This window comes from Boleophthalmus pectinirostris, unplaced genomic scaffold (assembly GCF_026225935.1).
Source record: "Boleophthalmus pectinirostris isolate CB_2022bp ecotype Guang Dong unplaced genomic scaffold, ASM2622593v1 HiC_scaffold_6, whole genome shotgun sequence".
Taxonomy (NCBI): domain Eukaryota; kingdom Metazoa; phylum Chordata; class Actinopteri; order Gobiiformes; family Gobiidae; genus Boleophthalmus; species Boleophthalmus pectinirostris.
The window spans coordinates 15333485-15351085 of NW_026571447.1; the positions used below are offsets into that span (position 1 = coordinate 15333485).

The 17601-nt window shown below is 38.8% G+C and overlaps 2 protein-coding genes across 2 annotated transcripts; one reads left to right on the top strand and one right to left on the bottom strand.

The window, feature by feature from the left end:
• Positions 1-266: 266 nt before the first annotated feature.
• Positions 267-4508, bottom strand: LOC129411748 (uncharacterized). Its single transcript, XM_055163463.1, has 2 exons — positions 4147-4508; positions 267-1119 (listed from the first exon to the last, which is right to left on the bottom strand). Exons 1-2 carry the CDS (start codon positions 4506-4508, stop codon positions 267-269), a joined length of 1215 nt encoding a protein of 404 aa, XP_055019438.1.
• A 6052-nt stretch (positions 4509-10560) lies between these two features.
• Positions 10561-14023, top strand: rps19 (ribosomal protein S19). The gene is made up of 6 exons (XM_020940389.2): positions 10561-10636; positions 11285-11355; positions 11447-11547; positions 11880-12063; positions 12201-12255; positions 13975-14023. Exons 2-6 carry the CDS (start codon positions 11285-11287, stop codon positions 14002-14004), a joined length of 441 nt encoding a protein of 146 aa, XP_020796048.1. The 5' UTR covers positions 10561-10636; the 3' UTR covers positions 14005-14023.
• The last annotated feature ends 3578 nt before the right edge of the window (positions 14024-17601 follow it).

Consider the following 17601-nt stretch of genomic DNA (forward strand, 5'->3'; position numbering starts at 1 on the left):
GGATTCCCGTGAGTTTGTGAACTCACAAATATCGCAAGAATCCATCTTGGTGTGTGTGTTACTGGAAATGTGTTTTTGGCAATAACATCTGACCCAGCCTGGAGAAAGCCTATCTCAGTTTCTGTCAAATTGCACTGAAAATATATTGTTTTATATTCGTTTAAAATTTGAAAAACCATTCAATTTCCCTAAACTCCCCCAACACCCTCACTTAGTTTACCAACTGCCGAAATGTTCTTAGCTCCAGTCGTGCTCGCTTGTCTAAATCACACATGGGGGCAGATTTTAGCTTTGAGGGCGTTTTTGGCTGAGGCCCACTGAGCCGCCTGCACCGCTCCACGCAGCACCGCCTTGCCTCCGGTGGCATCGACGGGAGCGAGGGGGGGTTGGCGTGAGGAGAGAGAGAAAGCCTCCCTAACCCTGCTTGCTCGTTTCTTCGGAGGAGTGAAGAGAACTTGGGGCACTACGCTGTATGCCTGGAAGAGGTACGACGCGGCCCTGTGCACCCAGACGGGGACTGCTGTTTTGGGGGAATATAATGCCAGGGAGTGGATGATGTGGATGGGGGCGCAGAGGATGACAAGGAGGAAGATTGATATGGACAGAAAACGCAACTGTGAGAAAGAGCTTTTGGCTAATTCTTCGGTTTGTTTTGGTTTCATGCAGAGAAGATTCAAATAAATACCTAGCAGGCAAACCAACGGAAGCAGAAATACGGTGATGCCGTAGACGTAGACTAAAAAGTTCAGACTCAAAAGTGTGTCAGGAGAGCACACCCCCCAGTGACTGCTATGGAGTTGAGCGTATGTGAAATTGTGCATATCTTCCACATAGAACTTTGATAGGAAACCACCGTAAGGCAAGAATGTTCCGATAACCTTGACATTTTGAGGCTTTGGATTGTGGGTAGTTATTGGTAACGCTGTGGTCAAATTGTCTCCAAGTCCAAGACCGGTTGTGTCAGTATTGATACCCTCTGACCCCCCGTATCCTCCATTGCCCCTCCAGGTGTGAAGGATGTCCGAGCCAATGAACTGGGCGAAGGAGGACAAGATGGAGGCCACCCAGCTCAGCAGCACCGCACACAGGGCACTCCGCCGGGTCACCACGGCCGAGTATCTGAATGCACAGGAAGAAGAAGGCAAGAGAAAATTGAAGTGCAGATGGAAATTCACACATGAGCGACTAAAGCTCTCCCACAGCTCAAACAACAGTGCAAATACAAAATAAGATGCAAAAATGTCTCTCAGTTTGGTGGAAAACAACAACTTACAGATGCAAAAAAGAAGAAAAATCTACATTCAAGGAGTTTGAGTATGGTCCGACTGCTGAGCACAGTTATGAAATATGCAGTCAGACAAACAATCTGATCATTATATTATAATCATGATATTTTCTGGTAGAGGGTCCGCCTCCTCCTCATCTCCATGGAGATGTGATAGATTGGATTCATGCGTTCTATAACTTGATGATAATATTTGATGGGTCATATTTTTCACTGGCAGGCAGGGTCCTGTATAACTCTACCAGAGTTATAGCCAGAGTATTATTTGTTAGAGTCCGGGTCCACAAACTCACTACAGTAAAATGTATGGTCCAAAGCCCTTTTAACTGACAAGAGTTTATGCTGGAGTAATGTCACCATTTTTTGAGGCTGTCAAAATATATATTTTAACCTGAGTTTGTTTCTGCAAATACAAAAGACATTGTGCCAGTTTTTTGTTTCATATGAATAGAGCCTAATTGTGATATTAGTCATAAACCACCAGGACAGAACTCCTGCTATTTCACAGTTGAAATCATACAATTCCTTTTGTCCCTACACCTGAATTTTAATCCTTCTTGAATGCTAGAACTACATATGACACAACTGTTTTGTCTGGAATGTTCCAAAGTATAACATTAAACATTCTCTAATTTTTTTGCCTTAATTAAAATGATCGATGTGCCCCTGCTTTCACTTGGACCAAAGATGTTTTAATTCAGGGGTAAATATTCAATCCATTGTGTAACATATAGATATATGTATGTCTCATCTGTTTTGCAGCCATTATATAACCAGCAACAAACAACAGAATGCGCTTGTTTGCTGTTTTATTATTCTGTGACCTTGCCTGTCAATAATACATCACAGGAATTAAACTGACAAGAAAAACGGCCAATTTAGCTAAATGATAGGCTTAGTAAGAAATAAGTATTAAGCCTGATGCCCCGCAGGGACCCGCCGCCCGCTGCTCAGTGAGATAATAGCCCCGTGCATTTAGCCATTAAAGTCATTTTGGGATCACATTTTCTGACCCATGATATTTTCATGTCTCGACAGAATACTTTTCAATTGTGTTAATTTTGCTGAAAATAGATGGGTATTATTACTGACAGCCTGATCAGCATGAGAATAAGGTAGTTGTTGTTACACTTATTTTTGGTACAATAATGATATGATTTAGGCTACCACCCACAATATGCCAATGTGAATTCTTTGTATGACATTTTGTTGTGTTGCTATTGATTTTTTTGTGAATATTGATTAAAATGTGGTTCAAGGAAATGTTGAAAGATTGTTTTTATAGGTCCTATTATGTAAAATTGAGCCATGTGAGCTTTAAGCCGTGCTATAATGTTATAAGACACCCGGAGATGTGTTTTGTTTCATTCACACTGAGAAAACTTTTATTATTAGTCGGTCTTCCAAAGCTCCAAATGCTCTGCTCACCTTTGACCTTTTCTTTAGTAGATATTGGCAATTCATATGATTCTGGTAAAGGTGTGTGGGAATCCATTTCTATGATATTGTTGCTATAGGCTTGGTCAGGACTACCTTTACTGGAAGACTGGTATCGCCATGGTTTAGTTCACTGTACACCATTTTTAGTCTTAATTTAGACCTGCTACGGTCCTGTTTCTGTTCTCGTTTGCATCTGGTGGTACTTTGAAAGCCAGTTATTTTCTTATGGTCTACTTGTTGTGAGAACTATTGCAATATTCATGACCCCCTTTGTGACACTGACTATTTTTTTCTAATCATATCATAAGAAATCAATTAATTTTCAGTTGTATACATACTGTAATGTAATGATATCATTCTTTCTCCTGCTCTTTGGTTGTCTCTCTTCAGTTATTGAATGGAACATTGCTTGACTTTGCCACCTATTGTCCCACCTCCCACACGCTTACATAATGAAAGCTGTATAGGCTATAGAAATGTGTAATTCACAATGTAATTATTAATCACACTTGAATCTGCAAAAGACACCTAATCCTGGTGTTTTGTCAGTGTGCAAGAGCAAGAATAATCTTAGAGGAAAATGAGATCAAGGGCTCATAATCACAAGGGCTTCACCAACTATTTTTACAAATAAGGCAAAGTACTCTTAAATAGCAGTTGTTTATTCTTTACAGCATTCAAAACGGACATGAAATTATGAGTGCCCTTTTTGTTGTAGAATACATTGTAATAGCATGAGAGTTGACATTATGGTAGTGTTGTGCAGTCCAGTCTGGCTACAGTTTCATTGTAGGGAGTATTATACTTTTAATGACACTGGCCCAAATAACAAGGTCTGAGATGGCAGTGAGTGCCTTCGGTAAAGCACATACATGGAATTTGTTTAACACTTTTGGCAACTTGTTTGTACCCCAGTCCATAAAATGTATTAACAACATGGACTGAGTGTGCTGATGTGTGAAGTGACTGCATATTGTCCAGTTCTACTTGTTTTTCTTTGGTTATGTCATGTCAGTATATTAATGATACTGACTCTTGCTTCGAGCCACATTTCTCCACGAAGAGACAAAATAAATGAAAACTTATGCTTTTTTTTTCTTCTGCACAATTTCAAAAACTTGCCACACACAGCACATACAATTCTGTTGGTTATATTTGCTTTTTCAATCAATAATTTTAGAATTACTGTGAACATTTTTGTTATATGTAGGCAGAGGAAAGAGAATTTCAGCACAATCTTTTTCAAAAACTTGCCAGTCTAGGAGCACTCCTGGTTGAATTTGCATTCTTCAATCAATAACATTAACATTATTGTGAATATTTGAATTACACTGAGGCAGTGGATGGAGTTAATATTATGACTGTATGACAAAATTCTCATACGCCACTTGTAAGTAAAAAAAACAGCTAGAAATTCTTACCTATGAGCCAAAATGTAGAGCAGATGATCATCCAGAGACAAGAGCATCAGCAGGAACATTGTGAAGTGTCGAATGATCAGTGGGCCACAGACCAAAGTGATACACGTGTACATGCAGGTGGGATTACGCTTGTTTAGAATAACAGTGACCGGGAGCTCCACAGCGCCACCTAGAGCTCCCACCAGACCCAGGGTGAGGCGCAGACAGTTGGACACAGACCAGGGCTTGGAGAGCTGGCTGCCCTGGTGGATGTCAGACACAGAACCGGTCTTATGCACCCTGAGGCACAAGCGACCGCTGCAGGCGAAGACTCCGATGAAGAGGAGGTACTGACAAGCAAAGTACAGCCACATCAACTCCATGACTGAAAACTGGGAAGACAAAAACAGCTTTGTGAGTAGACTGCTGGTGTTTATTTACATGGGAAGAAGTGGTTTGCAGTGCTATTTAAAACTGTAGCTGACTATGGAAATTCATGGTTGACAAAAAAATTGTCCTGCCAACGATTATTCGACTAAAAATGGGCGGGGCAAAAGCTCTCAATAATATTGTGTATCTCTGTGTGTCGGACACAAACTGCATCCCACAAGACTACACCTGCACAGGAGTTCATGTAAAAACTAACATATGCGAAAAAAACTATTAGGAAACAATGTATTTATATGAAAATGTATTTATTAAAAACGTACCACATCTTCAGATTACTCACTGTCTCACTAACATTTCTGCTGTTCCGTGTAAATCCTTAAAAAAAAAGTTGACTAATCCAAATTTTAATCTACTAAGAGTCAGCCCATCGACCAATTAATAGACTAAAACCCTAAATGCTACTTGTTTGTTGAAGTCATACATTATACAATGGATTATTGTGAGCTTTAAGTCATGTTAGAATGTTGATACCTCTTCAAAAAACATACCCGGAGTTGTGTTTTCTTTCATTCACTCGTGTTTGAGCAACCCTTTATCATTAGTCTTTCTACATCTCTAAAGCTCAAAATACTCTGTTACACCTTGCAATGTCATGAAACAGTAGGTTCAGCTTTCATTTTTAGTCCAGTAGAGATTGGCAATTCCAGGTCTCAAATCGTCCAAATGATTTTAGTGAAGGTGTATGGAGTTTAACAACACAGTGGAGCACTTCCTGTATTATGACATGATATCACAAGGTAGGACAGAGTGTTTTCTGTTTGAGAGAAAAACTCAGCCTAAATATGCAGGGGTTGCATGTTAATAAAAAATAAATAAAAAATAATAATGCATCAGTTTTATATAGCGCTTTTCTGGACACTCAAAGATGCTTTACAGAGCATTATTCATTCACTCCAGACCTGGTGGTGGTAAACTACTATTGTGGCCACAGCAGCCCTGGGGCAGACTGATGGAAACGAGGCTGCCAATCTGCGACATCGGCCCCTCCGACCACCACTATCACTCACTCACACACTACTTTCATACTAGGCAATGTGGGTGAAGTGCTTTGCTTAAGGACACAGCGACGAAATGTGTGAATAAAACAAAACTCCAGGAATGTTTTTGATGAGAAAACAGTACTATAACAGATCAGAAAATCACGTACCATGGGCCCTTTAAATATCTGAGCAGCTTCATCTCTGGAGAGTTTTAAATCACACTTTTTTTACAGAGCCTCTTATCTGTGTTTTACCCATATTTTGTTTTTATCTGTTGTAAATCACTTTGGGGCAGTACTGTCTGTTTTTAAATGGGCTATATAAATACTGTAAACCTTGACTTTGACCTTGTTATGACAAATGTCCAGTATGATACGCAATTTCATGAAAAAATAATATGCAGTACTTTTATATAACTATTAAAGTAGGACTAAACTCTTCCAACATCCACATTTCAACTAGATCTTCTAATGTGGGCAATACTTGGAAGACTAAAGAGAGTGTCGGGGGGACGCATCAGCATAGAAGCAAAGTAGGCAACACAGGTGACAGCTTTGTACTCAAAACATATTTGGCATCTTAACCATTTTTGTTTTTGTTATCAATTATTAGTATTGTAGTGCATTTTAGTACATTTTATTTAGGTCTCGCGTTATTTCAAAGTGTAAACACACACGCATTCATTTTGAACCATTTTAAGGAAATCTGAACCTTTGTCATTTCTGTTAGTAGTTTGTAGATAAAATGAGTTCGCACATTGGTGTCATATAAATAAATATCAAAAGAGCCAGTGTTTTGAACGACTCTTTGAACAGATCTAAAAAATTTGGATAATCACTACTGCAAATACATTTAGTTTGCGCTAAAATTACATTCCTCATTGACTAGGAAAAATACTATCAAAACATGTTTACAGTTTGGTAGCAAAAAGTTGATTTAGTATTTAATTCTGCTGAAAAGACTTGTATCTAACAGAACAACATTGTGTAGGTACAGCAAAAATGCAATGCTTCAACACTATTATGTGCAATAACAGCTGAGTGCAGAGCGGCATATGGACAGAATAAATAGTGACTTCAGTAAATTGAACTACAGGGCTGCATTGTTCATTTTACTTGGAACATTTAGATAACTCTCTAAATCAAATAACAATCAAGTTTTCCAAATGCCCATCTCTACTGAACTAAAGGTAGAAAGAGCTGTTGAAATTGAAAACTACCACTTCACATCACAAGGTGCACAGAGCATTTGAGTTGAGTTTTGGAGATGTAGAGAGACTAATAATGTAGAGTTAGTGTGAATGAAACAAAACAAAACTCCAGGTATTTTTTTTTTGAACAAGTGTCAGTTTAGTATAATATAGGACCTTTAAATAATCCTCTAACTCCAAAGATGTGATCAGATTTTGAGTGTTCATGTAACCATCGCTGTTTATGTAACATTTCAGTAGTCTGATAATGATCATATCAATTTTGTATTTGCATGTAAAACACAGCCACTGGCTTAAAGGTGCATTGTGTAAATTTTTGGTTGGGGGGGTTGGTCACCTGCTTGTTTCTATGGATATGTCCTTGCTTTGCCTGGAATGTTCCACAGTATGACATTAAGCAGCTCTCAAAAATACCTAGAAAAACAGTTCTGTAACTTGATCTGGTTTGTTTCCATGGAGATAGAAAGATTTAATGCCATACTATGAAACATGTCAGACAAAGCAATAAGCATTTGACGGTCCCTCTATCAGAAAAGTTACACAATGCACCTTTAAATTGTCACCCACTCCCTTGAGACACATACTGTATACTGAATACTGAACGAACAGCAAGGGCATTGTTTATTTTCTAGTCACAAACACATCTATGTCAAAATAAAATAGTGTAGAAAGTACAGATGAGATAGGACACAGAAAACCTCCTCGCATTTATGCTGGGGCAGAGAGAGAGACACATTTTGATAGGTATTGCCGAGCTGTAAACGTGCTCCGAGTGAAAAGGTCAAGCCACGGCAGACTTGACAGAAGTTCTAGCGCGCGGATGTGAGCACCATGCAAACACAATGACACACTGCTAACACTATCCATTTCCATCCATTCATTGTTCCGTCTGTCACCTCTCTCTGTCTCACCATGTTGCCTTCACACATCTTTCACTTGTCAAAATGCATGAATAAATGCCTGAGGTGGGAATAGCTACAAATTGTATGCAAATAACAGTAAGATGTAATATTACTCAAGTAGAAGTACAAAGTAGTGGTCCATAAAATTAAGTATTTATCATTTCTTAAATTATAGCTGGTTTTGTATCTCAACAACACCTAGAAAAACAGGCATTCTGACTGTGAGCGGGGTTGCCTCTTCACAGATCTGACTTGTTACGTGGTCTGGTTTGATCTCCATGAAGTTCGAAAAGTTTCATACCTTACTGTGAAACATTCTAGACAAAGCAATAACATCTCCATGGAGAAAAGTATTTGACGAACCCTCTACCAGAAAAGTTACACAATGCACCTTTAAGTAATGCACAAAAATTATTATACTGCATTACATCTGAAGGAACGGTGCAAGAAAAACAAACGTTCAGATCATTTCATATTGTTTTGCCCAATTTAGACTACTCATATAACCAAAACTTCTACTCAAGAGCACTGTTACTTCAATAAATATTTAACTCAAGTAAGTATTTTGCTAGAAAAACAGTACAATTTCTACTACCCACCTCTGATAAATAGGCTACAGCAGCTAAAACTACCATTTGAATAATTCTCTCCAAAAAGCATTCCCGACTTGATTGACAGCTAATTTTCAACAATGCTCTCACACACATAACACAATGGACGATTACCATAATAGCAAGTATGCCACTGCAACAAGCCACCTGCCCATTCACTGTAATGAGTTTGACCTTTTCTCCAACATTTGTGCTTAGTTTTCCATAATAATCCCGCTTGGCTGAAATCACCTCTTACAGCACCCTAATCACCGCTACACTATTTGTCTCTGGTCTAATCGCTTAAAAGGCCTGAGTAAAATTAATGGATTTTAATTTCACCTTTTTGATTGAAATCGCAAGGCTCTGTCAGTCCCAGTGTAATAGATTGCTCTAATTAAACCATTCATAAATTTGGAGGGGAAAAATGACATAAAATGAAGTTGCGCTAAAAGGCCAGATTGTAGCCCTGCTGTGAATGAGTGAAATTACTGAAATTAGATATTAGTGCGGAAAGGTCAAATTACCTGTTTTGGAGAGATCTGATGACAAGGTTTGCGAGCTATAATCTTAAGTTAATATAGGTTAAATGATTAGCTTTGACTTGAAGACGTGGGTAGAGTGTCTAAAATTGTATGTTAGAGCAATGTTACTTCAAATGAATATGTAGTAGAAGTACAAAGTAGTGGTCCAAGAAATTAAGAAGTAAAAGTTAAAAAAGCATTTGGGAGTAACTTAAAGAGTAACTGTTGGGATCATTTATATAAAAATAGTATAATTGGAAGGATAATGAGAAATAATGCACACAATCTGCTATATTCGAAGGATAAACACAAAAATGAGACAATCAAAAATCATGTCTGAAGGAGCAGTGCAAGAAACACAAATGTTCAAATAATTTCATATTGCCAGCATAAAGCTTTAGTCACTTGGAGACATACTCACAGTGGGGAGAATAATCAAAACTTGTCCATTAAATGCTTTTCTCCATGGAGAAGTTATTGCTTTGTCTGGAATGATTCACAGTATGGTATTAAGCCTTTCTTCATAGAGACCAAACCAGACCACGTTATAACTTACTCAAGCAAGAGTACTGCACTTCACTTCACTAAAAATAAGTAGGATTAAAAGTATGCTGCTAGAAAAGTACAATTTCTTTTAAAAGTTACTCAAGTAAATGTAACTGAGTACCCACCGTCTTGACTTGCTTTTCTAAGTTGTATCCCCTTGCGTGTATGCAGACACTGTTGATGTAGGCTAACTGGTTCATTATGCGGTTCTTTTCCACCTGAGCTCCTTCTATATCTCTCCTGTCAAAGCAAACACAGCATCATAGTGTCGATGTGGAGCATGGCTGGCCTTTCCCTGTCAGATGAGCAAAGGGCAACACCACAGCTGCCACTCAGGGAAATGTATGAATTGGCTAAATAGGCTAGGCTCTGGTGCATTCTAATATAACTGTGCACTGTGTAACTGGGTTTGCCACCTGCTTGTTTCCATGCAGATGTTATGCTCCACAGTATGGCTTTGAAGGTGAACTGCATAACTTTTCTGGAGGACGGTCTGTCACCTGCTTGTCACCATGGAGATTTTATTTCTTTGCCTCGGATATTCCAGTGCATTAAACAAATCATTATCTGTCCACAGAGGCAAGCAGGAGATGCCACAAGGCCGACTTAAAGTCATCTGTGGAGAAAGGACCTCGCCCACAAAGGAGTATATATTTTGTATGTAGGACTACAAACACCCATGATAAAAGGAATACATGTTAGATTAGTTTAATATCACCCATGGAAACACTCCAGACAACACAATGACATCTTTATGGGAATAGCCCCCCCACACACACACCTTTAAGGTAACTAATACATTTATTAACTAATACTAAAAGTATTCTATTACTCAATAATAGCCTACGTTAAAAACATGAATTCTTCCCGGCGAAACCTGTGTCTCCATGGTGATCGATACATTTAATGCCATACTGTGAAACATTCCAGGCAAAGGCAATTATTTATTTATGTATTTATTTATGCCTTAGATAAGCTAGATGATGCTTCAAGGATGACTTTTTTTTTTTTCCTTCAACATCAGCACCAATTAATTTAGGTTGTGAAGTTATATCACAATCTATATACAGAAGATAAAAATATATATGTAGAAAACTATTGTTTCCTTCTCTTTTTGTAACCCGTGTCAATACATTTTTTATAGTTGTTAAAGTTTTTACTGAGGTGTGATCTAGTCTCCTCTCTTCCTCCTCGTCTTCAGCACTGGAGATGATGCTCCTTCTGAACTCTCGCGAGAACGAGAGCTGCCCGTGTTAAGTGGCCTGGGAGACCCCGAGCCTCTCTCTTCCCTTCGCTGTCCACAGGCAAGGTAAAGTGGAGCTCTCCCTCGTACGGAAAATACTCATGAATTATTGTTCTTTTACGTTCATTTAGGGATCTGAAAGAAACACCCATGAAGAATAATGCATTTTAGAGCCACCCCGTTTAGCTTCTATTGCGATTATTGCGTTATTAAAGGATAATAATGCCGTTTTCAAAGTCTGCGGTCTCGCTCTCTCAGGCTGATAGTAATGGCCGCCCCCAGTCTCCCTCGTTGCGGCATGCTAGCTGGTGGCTAACAACACTTTTGCTAAAATATCCCCTCAGTTGATTGGAGTCATTATGGTACGGTGTATTGGCGAACACAGATTTTGCTGCATTATCCCGTTTTGACAGTTTATGACCATAATGTGGCACTTCGGTTTCAGAATGGCCGTAGCTAATGAGCTAACCAGGCTAATGCCGCCTGTAGACTGCATGTACTGCTACATACACTTAGCTAACGTCAAAACATTATTTTCCGCACTATTTCCCTTCACATAGTCCGATATTAAGAATCCGTACGCGAAGACTTTGCTTTAATATGCTGCATGAGGAGTATGATACACGTAAAGCTCCACATACAGTAGCACATGGGATGTTCTCCTCATGACAGTTGTATGGTGCTTATGTGTTAATCTCCCTGTTGTGTGTTCAGATGCCAGGCGTCACAGTGAAAGACGTGAACCAGCAGGAGTTCGTCCGTGCCCTGGCGGCCTTCCTCAAGAAGTGAGTAGAGCATGTGCAGATTAATGTAGATGGTTGAAAGAGGCGGCATGTTTGATAAGAACAGTTGTAGTAATTCTAATGTTGTGCTCAGGTCAGGAAAGCTGAAGGTGCCCGACTGGGTGGATCTGGTGAAGCTGGGCAGGCACAAGGAGCTGGCCCCCAGTGATGAGAACTGGTTCTACATCAGAGCTGGTGAGTTTATGCAGAAGCTTCTGACGTTTTTGACATTTCTCTTGACAGTGTTTGACAGATCTGGCCCCATCTTCTAGCCATTAGAATAATACATTATTCTTTACCTTTTTCAGTCTGAACCCCCCGGGCTACTGCCAGTAAGGCTAATTTGAAGCAGAATTATGCAACTCATAGATTTTAAGTATTTGTAAGACTGATAAGTAAGCACAATTAATTGGTAGTAGTTATGGGTGTTTTAAGTGTAGTTTGGGTTATTTGGGTGTTCTAATGACTAGAGCGCAAGAACTGAGAGCAATGTAACAGAATCATATTAAGAATTGTGTTGTTGACAGCTTCTACAGTGCGTCACCTGTACCTGCGTGGAGGTGCTGGTGTTGGCTCCATGACAAAGATCTATGGAGGCCGCAAAAGGAACGGCGTGTGCCCCGCTCACTACAGCGTAGGCTCCAAGAACGTGGCTCGCAAAGTACTGCAGGCGCTGGAACTGCTTAAGATGATTGAGAAAGATCCCAATGGGTCAGTCTTCTACTGCATTTGAATTTGTACAACAGTACTGTTATAAGGCTTTTTACTTGTGTTTGGGTCAGAACATCCTGTAACATTTTAAGGTTTTGATTTATGATTTTATTTTATTTTTTTCCTTTTGTTCCCAGTGGTCGCAGACTCACTGCCCAAGGAACCAGAGATCTGGACCGAATTGCTGGCCAGGTGAGCTGCCATTTCATATGTAATAAATATGTAATGTCTTTGGGAATCTCCAGTACAGTGGCTTGAAAAATTCAATCTCAGATTGTGGTATTTTATTGGCTATTTATTATTTAAACTGTTCTTGTATTTTAAACATTTTTAAGTAACTTTCCAATGCAACAGTGAACAGATTTTTGTGGCACCAAATATAGTTCCAGTTGCTTTTAGATTGAGGATTATGAGGCACGATGGTCTGTAATGGGAAACACTGAGTTTGTCATGTTTTGTGAGTACATTTGAAAATGCCAGATTTAAGGCAGATGTTGACTCCCATCTTGGTAAAATAGTAGACGTCTTTTAAAAATAGTATTTGGGAGTCTAAATGGCATTGGAGAATGATACCAGTCACAATGAATAGTGCAGCAGTGTAGTCCTGAGTACTCCAGGCTGCATACCTGTGCTGCTCCCTCGTGAGGGCAGAAGGTCCACACTGTAGTCACTTCTGCCCACATGTGTCCCCATGTGGACTATAGTCTCTACAGTGCGGTACTGGATTATTGAAGTGAATCATGTTTGTACACATCCTTCTTAGAATCTGTGCAGTTTACTTCTCAGTACCTTCTTAAACTGAATACTTTTCATTTGTATTTATTTTGACCTCCATTAGCTGTGGAAGCACAGCTATTCTTCTGGAGGCATTTCTCATAGAGCATTTACACACATTTACAAAATAACAAAAAATTAAAATTGAAATGAAATGCCTAAGAACAATTTTTTAAAAAAGCACAAACACACACACACTGGACCTAGTTCATTGCAATGTCATTGGAACGTATTCTCATTTTAATGATGAAAAATGTTGCCAGAAAGGTGTAGCTTGCCCACTATTTGTGGGAATTTTTCCTTCTATATTCTTTTAAAGACCAAGTTTGTCTTTACCATATACATTTTTACCTATATCCTTACTATAGTTTCTACTTATTTACTTCGGCTTCCAGGCATGGGTGTCTGTTCCTGGATATAGTTTGATATGAGACAATTTAAAAGGCAATTTACTTGTTTTTGCCCCACAATAGATTAATGAATTAAACTCCACTAATTTATCAAAGAAATGTGTAATTTCTGTGTCAGTTGTGATATCATTTGTCACTATAAATATCTGAAATATTAAAAAAGATGGATCAGTGCATCTGATTTTCTCAATATAGTGCTGGACCATTGTCCCCAAACTTGTGCACACCTTAAACTCTCAATTGAGTTAAATGTCAGTAGCGTGCAGTGTCCTTGGGCTAATACATGTACACCAGCTGAGTGGCTTCTTGTGCTGCATTACTAATATTGTTTGCCGTCGTTTAAGTCAGTTTATCCTCATCTTGTCAGAAATCAGCCAAGGCGACAAAATACTGCTAATCCAAGGGTAAAGGGATAAATTGGGGAGGGAATTTCATGCTTGGACAGTTTAGCGTATGGCACCAGTTTTCTCCCCGTTTATCCGTGCTAATGAGCAGCATGCAGATCAGCAGACCCGGGCCTGCTCTTTCTTGGAGCATACTTTATTTTTTTCCATTTACATTTCACTTGCTTTATCGCCTTATTGTGCAATGGCAGTTCATTTGATTTGCGTCGCAGTGGTCTCCTTGCTCTCCTGGTTGCTTTTACACCCCGCTGCAGGCGGTTTTTGGTAGTAAAACATGGCAAATAAGACTCATGATTTTGTCTGTGCTCCTTCTGTCTCCACAGGTTGCTGCAGCAAACAAGAAAACTGTTTAATAAATTTTGTTTGAGAAAATTCTTTGTGTCTCTCCTTTGTAAATGCTCACCTCTGTTAAGCCTGAAAATGTGAGACATATTTGGAAGACCCAAGTGTACCCCACTGAAATGAAATGATGAAAAATGCTTTGAATAGAGGTTTGAATGACACTGGAAGCTAACCTGATCTGCATCTACAGGCCACATGAGGTAACTGGCAAACTGAATTATAAAAAGTGGGCTCAGACTTTCCAAAATTACCAATGTACTAGATTCATGTCGACTTCGGTAATGAAAATATTTGAACGATTTAATGAAACCCTCACTTTAAATAATCTGACAGTGAAAGTGAGTGAGGATGATGTCATTTCTCTGTGCGCTCAGAGCCACAGTGCCACCTAGAGATTTAGTGTTGCTTTAATTGTCAAACTGACTGATTTACTTGATGGCCGATTAAGATGAGGTCTCAAATTTGCATAAAATCTTCAAATCGGGGCAGTTTAAAGCACAAGTTCAAGTGCTTTTGTAATTGACCTAATGCATCATGTTTGGTGTTAGGGTATAGATGTAAGCATAGGTTACTTGACTTTTTTACACTTTATTTTTATTTTTTTTAAGAAAGTGGAATCTCGCTATTAAAAGTAGTCACTGATCTCTTACAATTTTGATTCGATGCATTAGTCAATGAGATGCAATATTAACCCTTGCCATTTAACAAAAAAAAGTGTCTGAAATGTGCCCCAAACCACATGCTTTTTGTTGGTTCTAGAGCTGCAGTTTAAATGATCGTGAACATTATAAAGTTTTGATTATTTTTCAACCTGTTCTGCACGATGACCCATAACCATGACTTAAAATTTTCCATTCTGTACTTGCACAAAATCGAATAATTTGCCCCATCCCATCCCTCATTTCCTCAATCTGAACACGAGCCTCCAGTGTCATTGACGAATTACCTCCAGTTCCGGTGTAATCCTGCAGAGGGTGCCAAAGCCTACACAATATCCATCACTGTTACACTTGCGGGCTTGTGCTTTGAATGCCTCAAAGGTGCTTTCACTGATAACTGTTGAGGATTTATTTACTTTAACGTGTCTACTTCATTACCCTTATTCAAACCTCCTTTTTGAAGACTATGGACTCCACGGTGACTAATGGGCACTTCCGATGATATCCTTGAGGCAATTTGCAATGCTGAAAATGCATCGCTCATGTATCAAATAGTTGTTGTTTTTTTTACTAATTTTCTGTCATGAGAATACCCAAAAGGCTTTGCTCGTATTGGATAACCATCAATACGTTTTGTGTTTGGAAGAGATCTTGTGGTGAGACCTTCAATTTACTGTTCAATATATGAAAGCTGGAACAATATAATTAGTATTGAAGTAGCCCATTTGTGTGTACATTTTCTTAGCATTAGTGTGGAATTGTATTTACTATTATTTGTAGCAGCCTGATGTGAGCTGTATTGGGTTGACTTTATTGGCTTGCAGTAGATGCTAACTCTGCCAACTGATTTCTTTGTTAGATTGATGTATGGCTTTTAAACCAAACATTTAGAAAAGGGTTTAGGCTGGATTATTAGGGTTATTGTATCAGTGGTAGCAGATAGTGTTGCCATGGTACTGAAATTTCAAACTCTATTTCAATAGGCCTACTGATTCCAAGGCGATACAGTGATAAGACCCTTTCTTTACCCGGTAGAATATCATTTTCAACATCAATTAATACTTTTTTATATTACCATGTGGTCTTATATCTGTAATCCCTTAGTGGTCTGTGGTCTTATAATTGTTCTGGTACAGCTCAAAATCATTCTAAAGGTTCATTTCTGTCCTGTGAATGTGACTTTTTTTAGTATCAATACCTGCCTAAATGAGTAGTTTTGATATTAGTTTTTGATTTTTAGTTGATTTTTTGACAACCCTAGTTAGTAGCAATCACTCTATCATACATTTGTTATCATGACAGACCTATCACTTAAAAAATATGAATATCCTACACTACCCACAATGCAACAGGGGCATGCTTTTATTTAGCTATACAGTCCAGACTGTGCAAACAATCTCTTTTCCCCTCAATGTCACTCATCATAAAAACAATTACACCACGCATCTCTTAGGAAATATTCATCTCCGTCATATAATTCTATTTATTCAGTCTCCCTATCCCATCCCCTCCCTCTCCATCCTTTTTCATTTGCGAGAACAGCTGTTCCGAAACACCTGAAATCCTCTGCTCACCAGTCATCACTCCTTCCACTTTCTTCAGGGCCTGTAATTTTGTCCTTGACTTGGAGAAACATTTCAGGAATCCGCTAACCTTTTGAGTTTTTTTTGCTACTGTTACGTGAATACTGTTGTAGTTCTAGGCAGAAGAGGTGCTTTCCATTTTCAATCCTCTCAGTCAAGTTGTTTATGCACCTCTGTGGGCAGGCTAATTATCAGCAGGCTTCGCTACGGCAATTACCGCAGTGGAACAATTGCCACTCCAGCAAACGTAGCTCATTTCACATTGTTTACTATGGAAAGTGGCCGCTCTATTCTCACACTCACTGCTGGAGATTGGAGATGGTTGGTTTTGTTGGGTTGTTTTGAGAGGAAAACTAAGATATTGTCAGGGTGATGAAAATGCCGTTCCATTGTAAAAAAAATGACCACAATCAATGAACCAGGAAAAGATTTAATAGTTAAAAAAGTTTGGTAAATTAGAAAGTTGTAGCCTGTTTTCTAGCCTGATTCATCAGCTGGTTTCACTTCGTGGAAACAGTCTGACCTCTCAGCATTAGAATTTGTTTGCAGCATTAGAATTCATTTAACCATTCGCTGCTATTTGGTCATGACGTATGCAATGCGCTGCTAATGGAGCTAACTGGTATATTAAGCTTTTCCCAGATCCCCTTAAGAAGAAGGACAATAACGTCTTTCCCCTTGATAAATTCACCAAATATTCTCTTTATTCCGGCTTTAAATCCTCGATCTCAAGAATCGTTGACAACACAGAATGTACGGCTCTTCCCTGACTGGTGCCCGAACTCGCACTTCCGGGATTCTTGCAAACCGTTTAGTGTATTCCTATTCCTGACCTAGTCACTGGAGAGAAATAAAATTGAGTGGAGGCACTAGGTGGCGCCAGCCTGGCTACTAATTTTGCACTTTGGCTTGGTAAATCTCAGATGTTGATTGAATGATACACACTTAACGCCATAACAGATGATATTTTAAAGGCTTCTTCATAGCCTAAATAATTCTCAACCAGCATCAGAAAGGGCATCTGGCATAGAAACATAGTAATGGTATCTCGGAGGATTTTTCCTGTTTTGCATGCTTTACGTCGATGGTGGAATGGGATGGAAGATTGACTGGTTTTGGAAGAAAAATTCAAGTTTATGATCCACAATGTTGAACCAGAACTGTATCAATTTGTAGAGAAAATAAATGTATCAAATATATAAATTTTTATGTGTTTGTATTTTGATAAGCAAATTATACACACTCTAAAACACATAAGAAAATGCCTTTTTTTAATAACAGTGTTAATATTAAATCAATGTGAAAAAGACTCATTTAAAAAGTAATCAACTAAAATACTCAGTTGCAATCCCAATGGAACCACTAG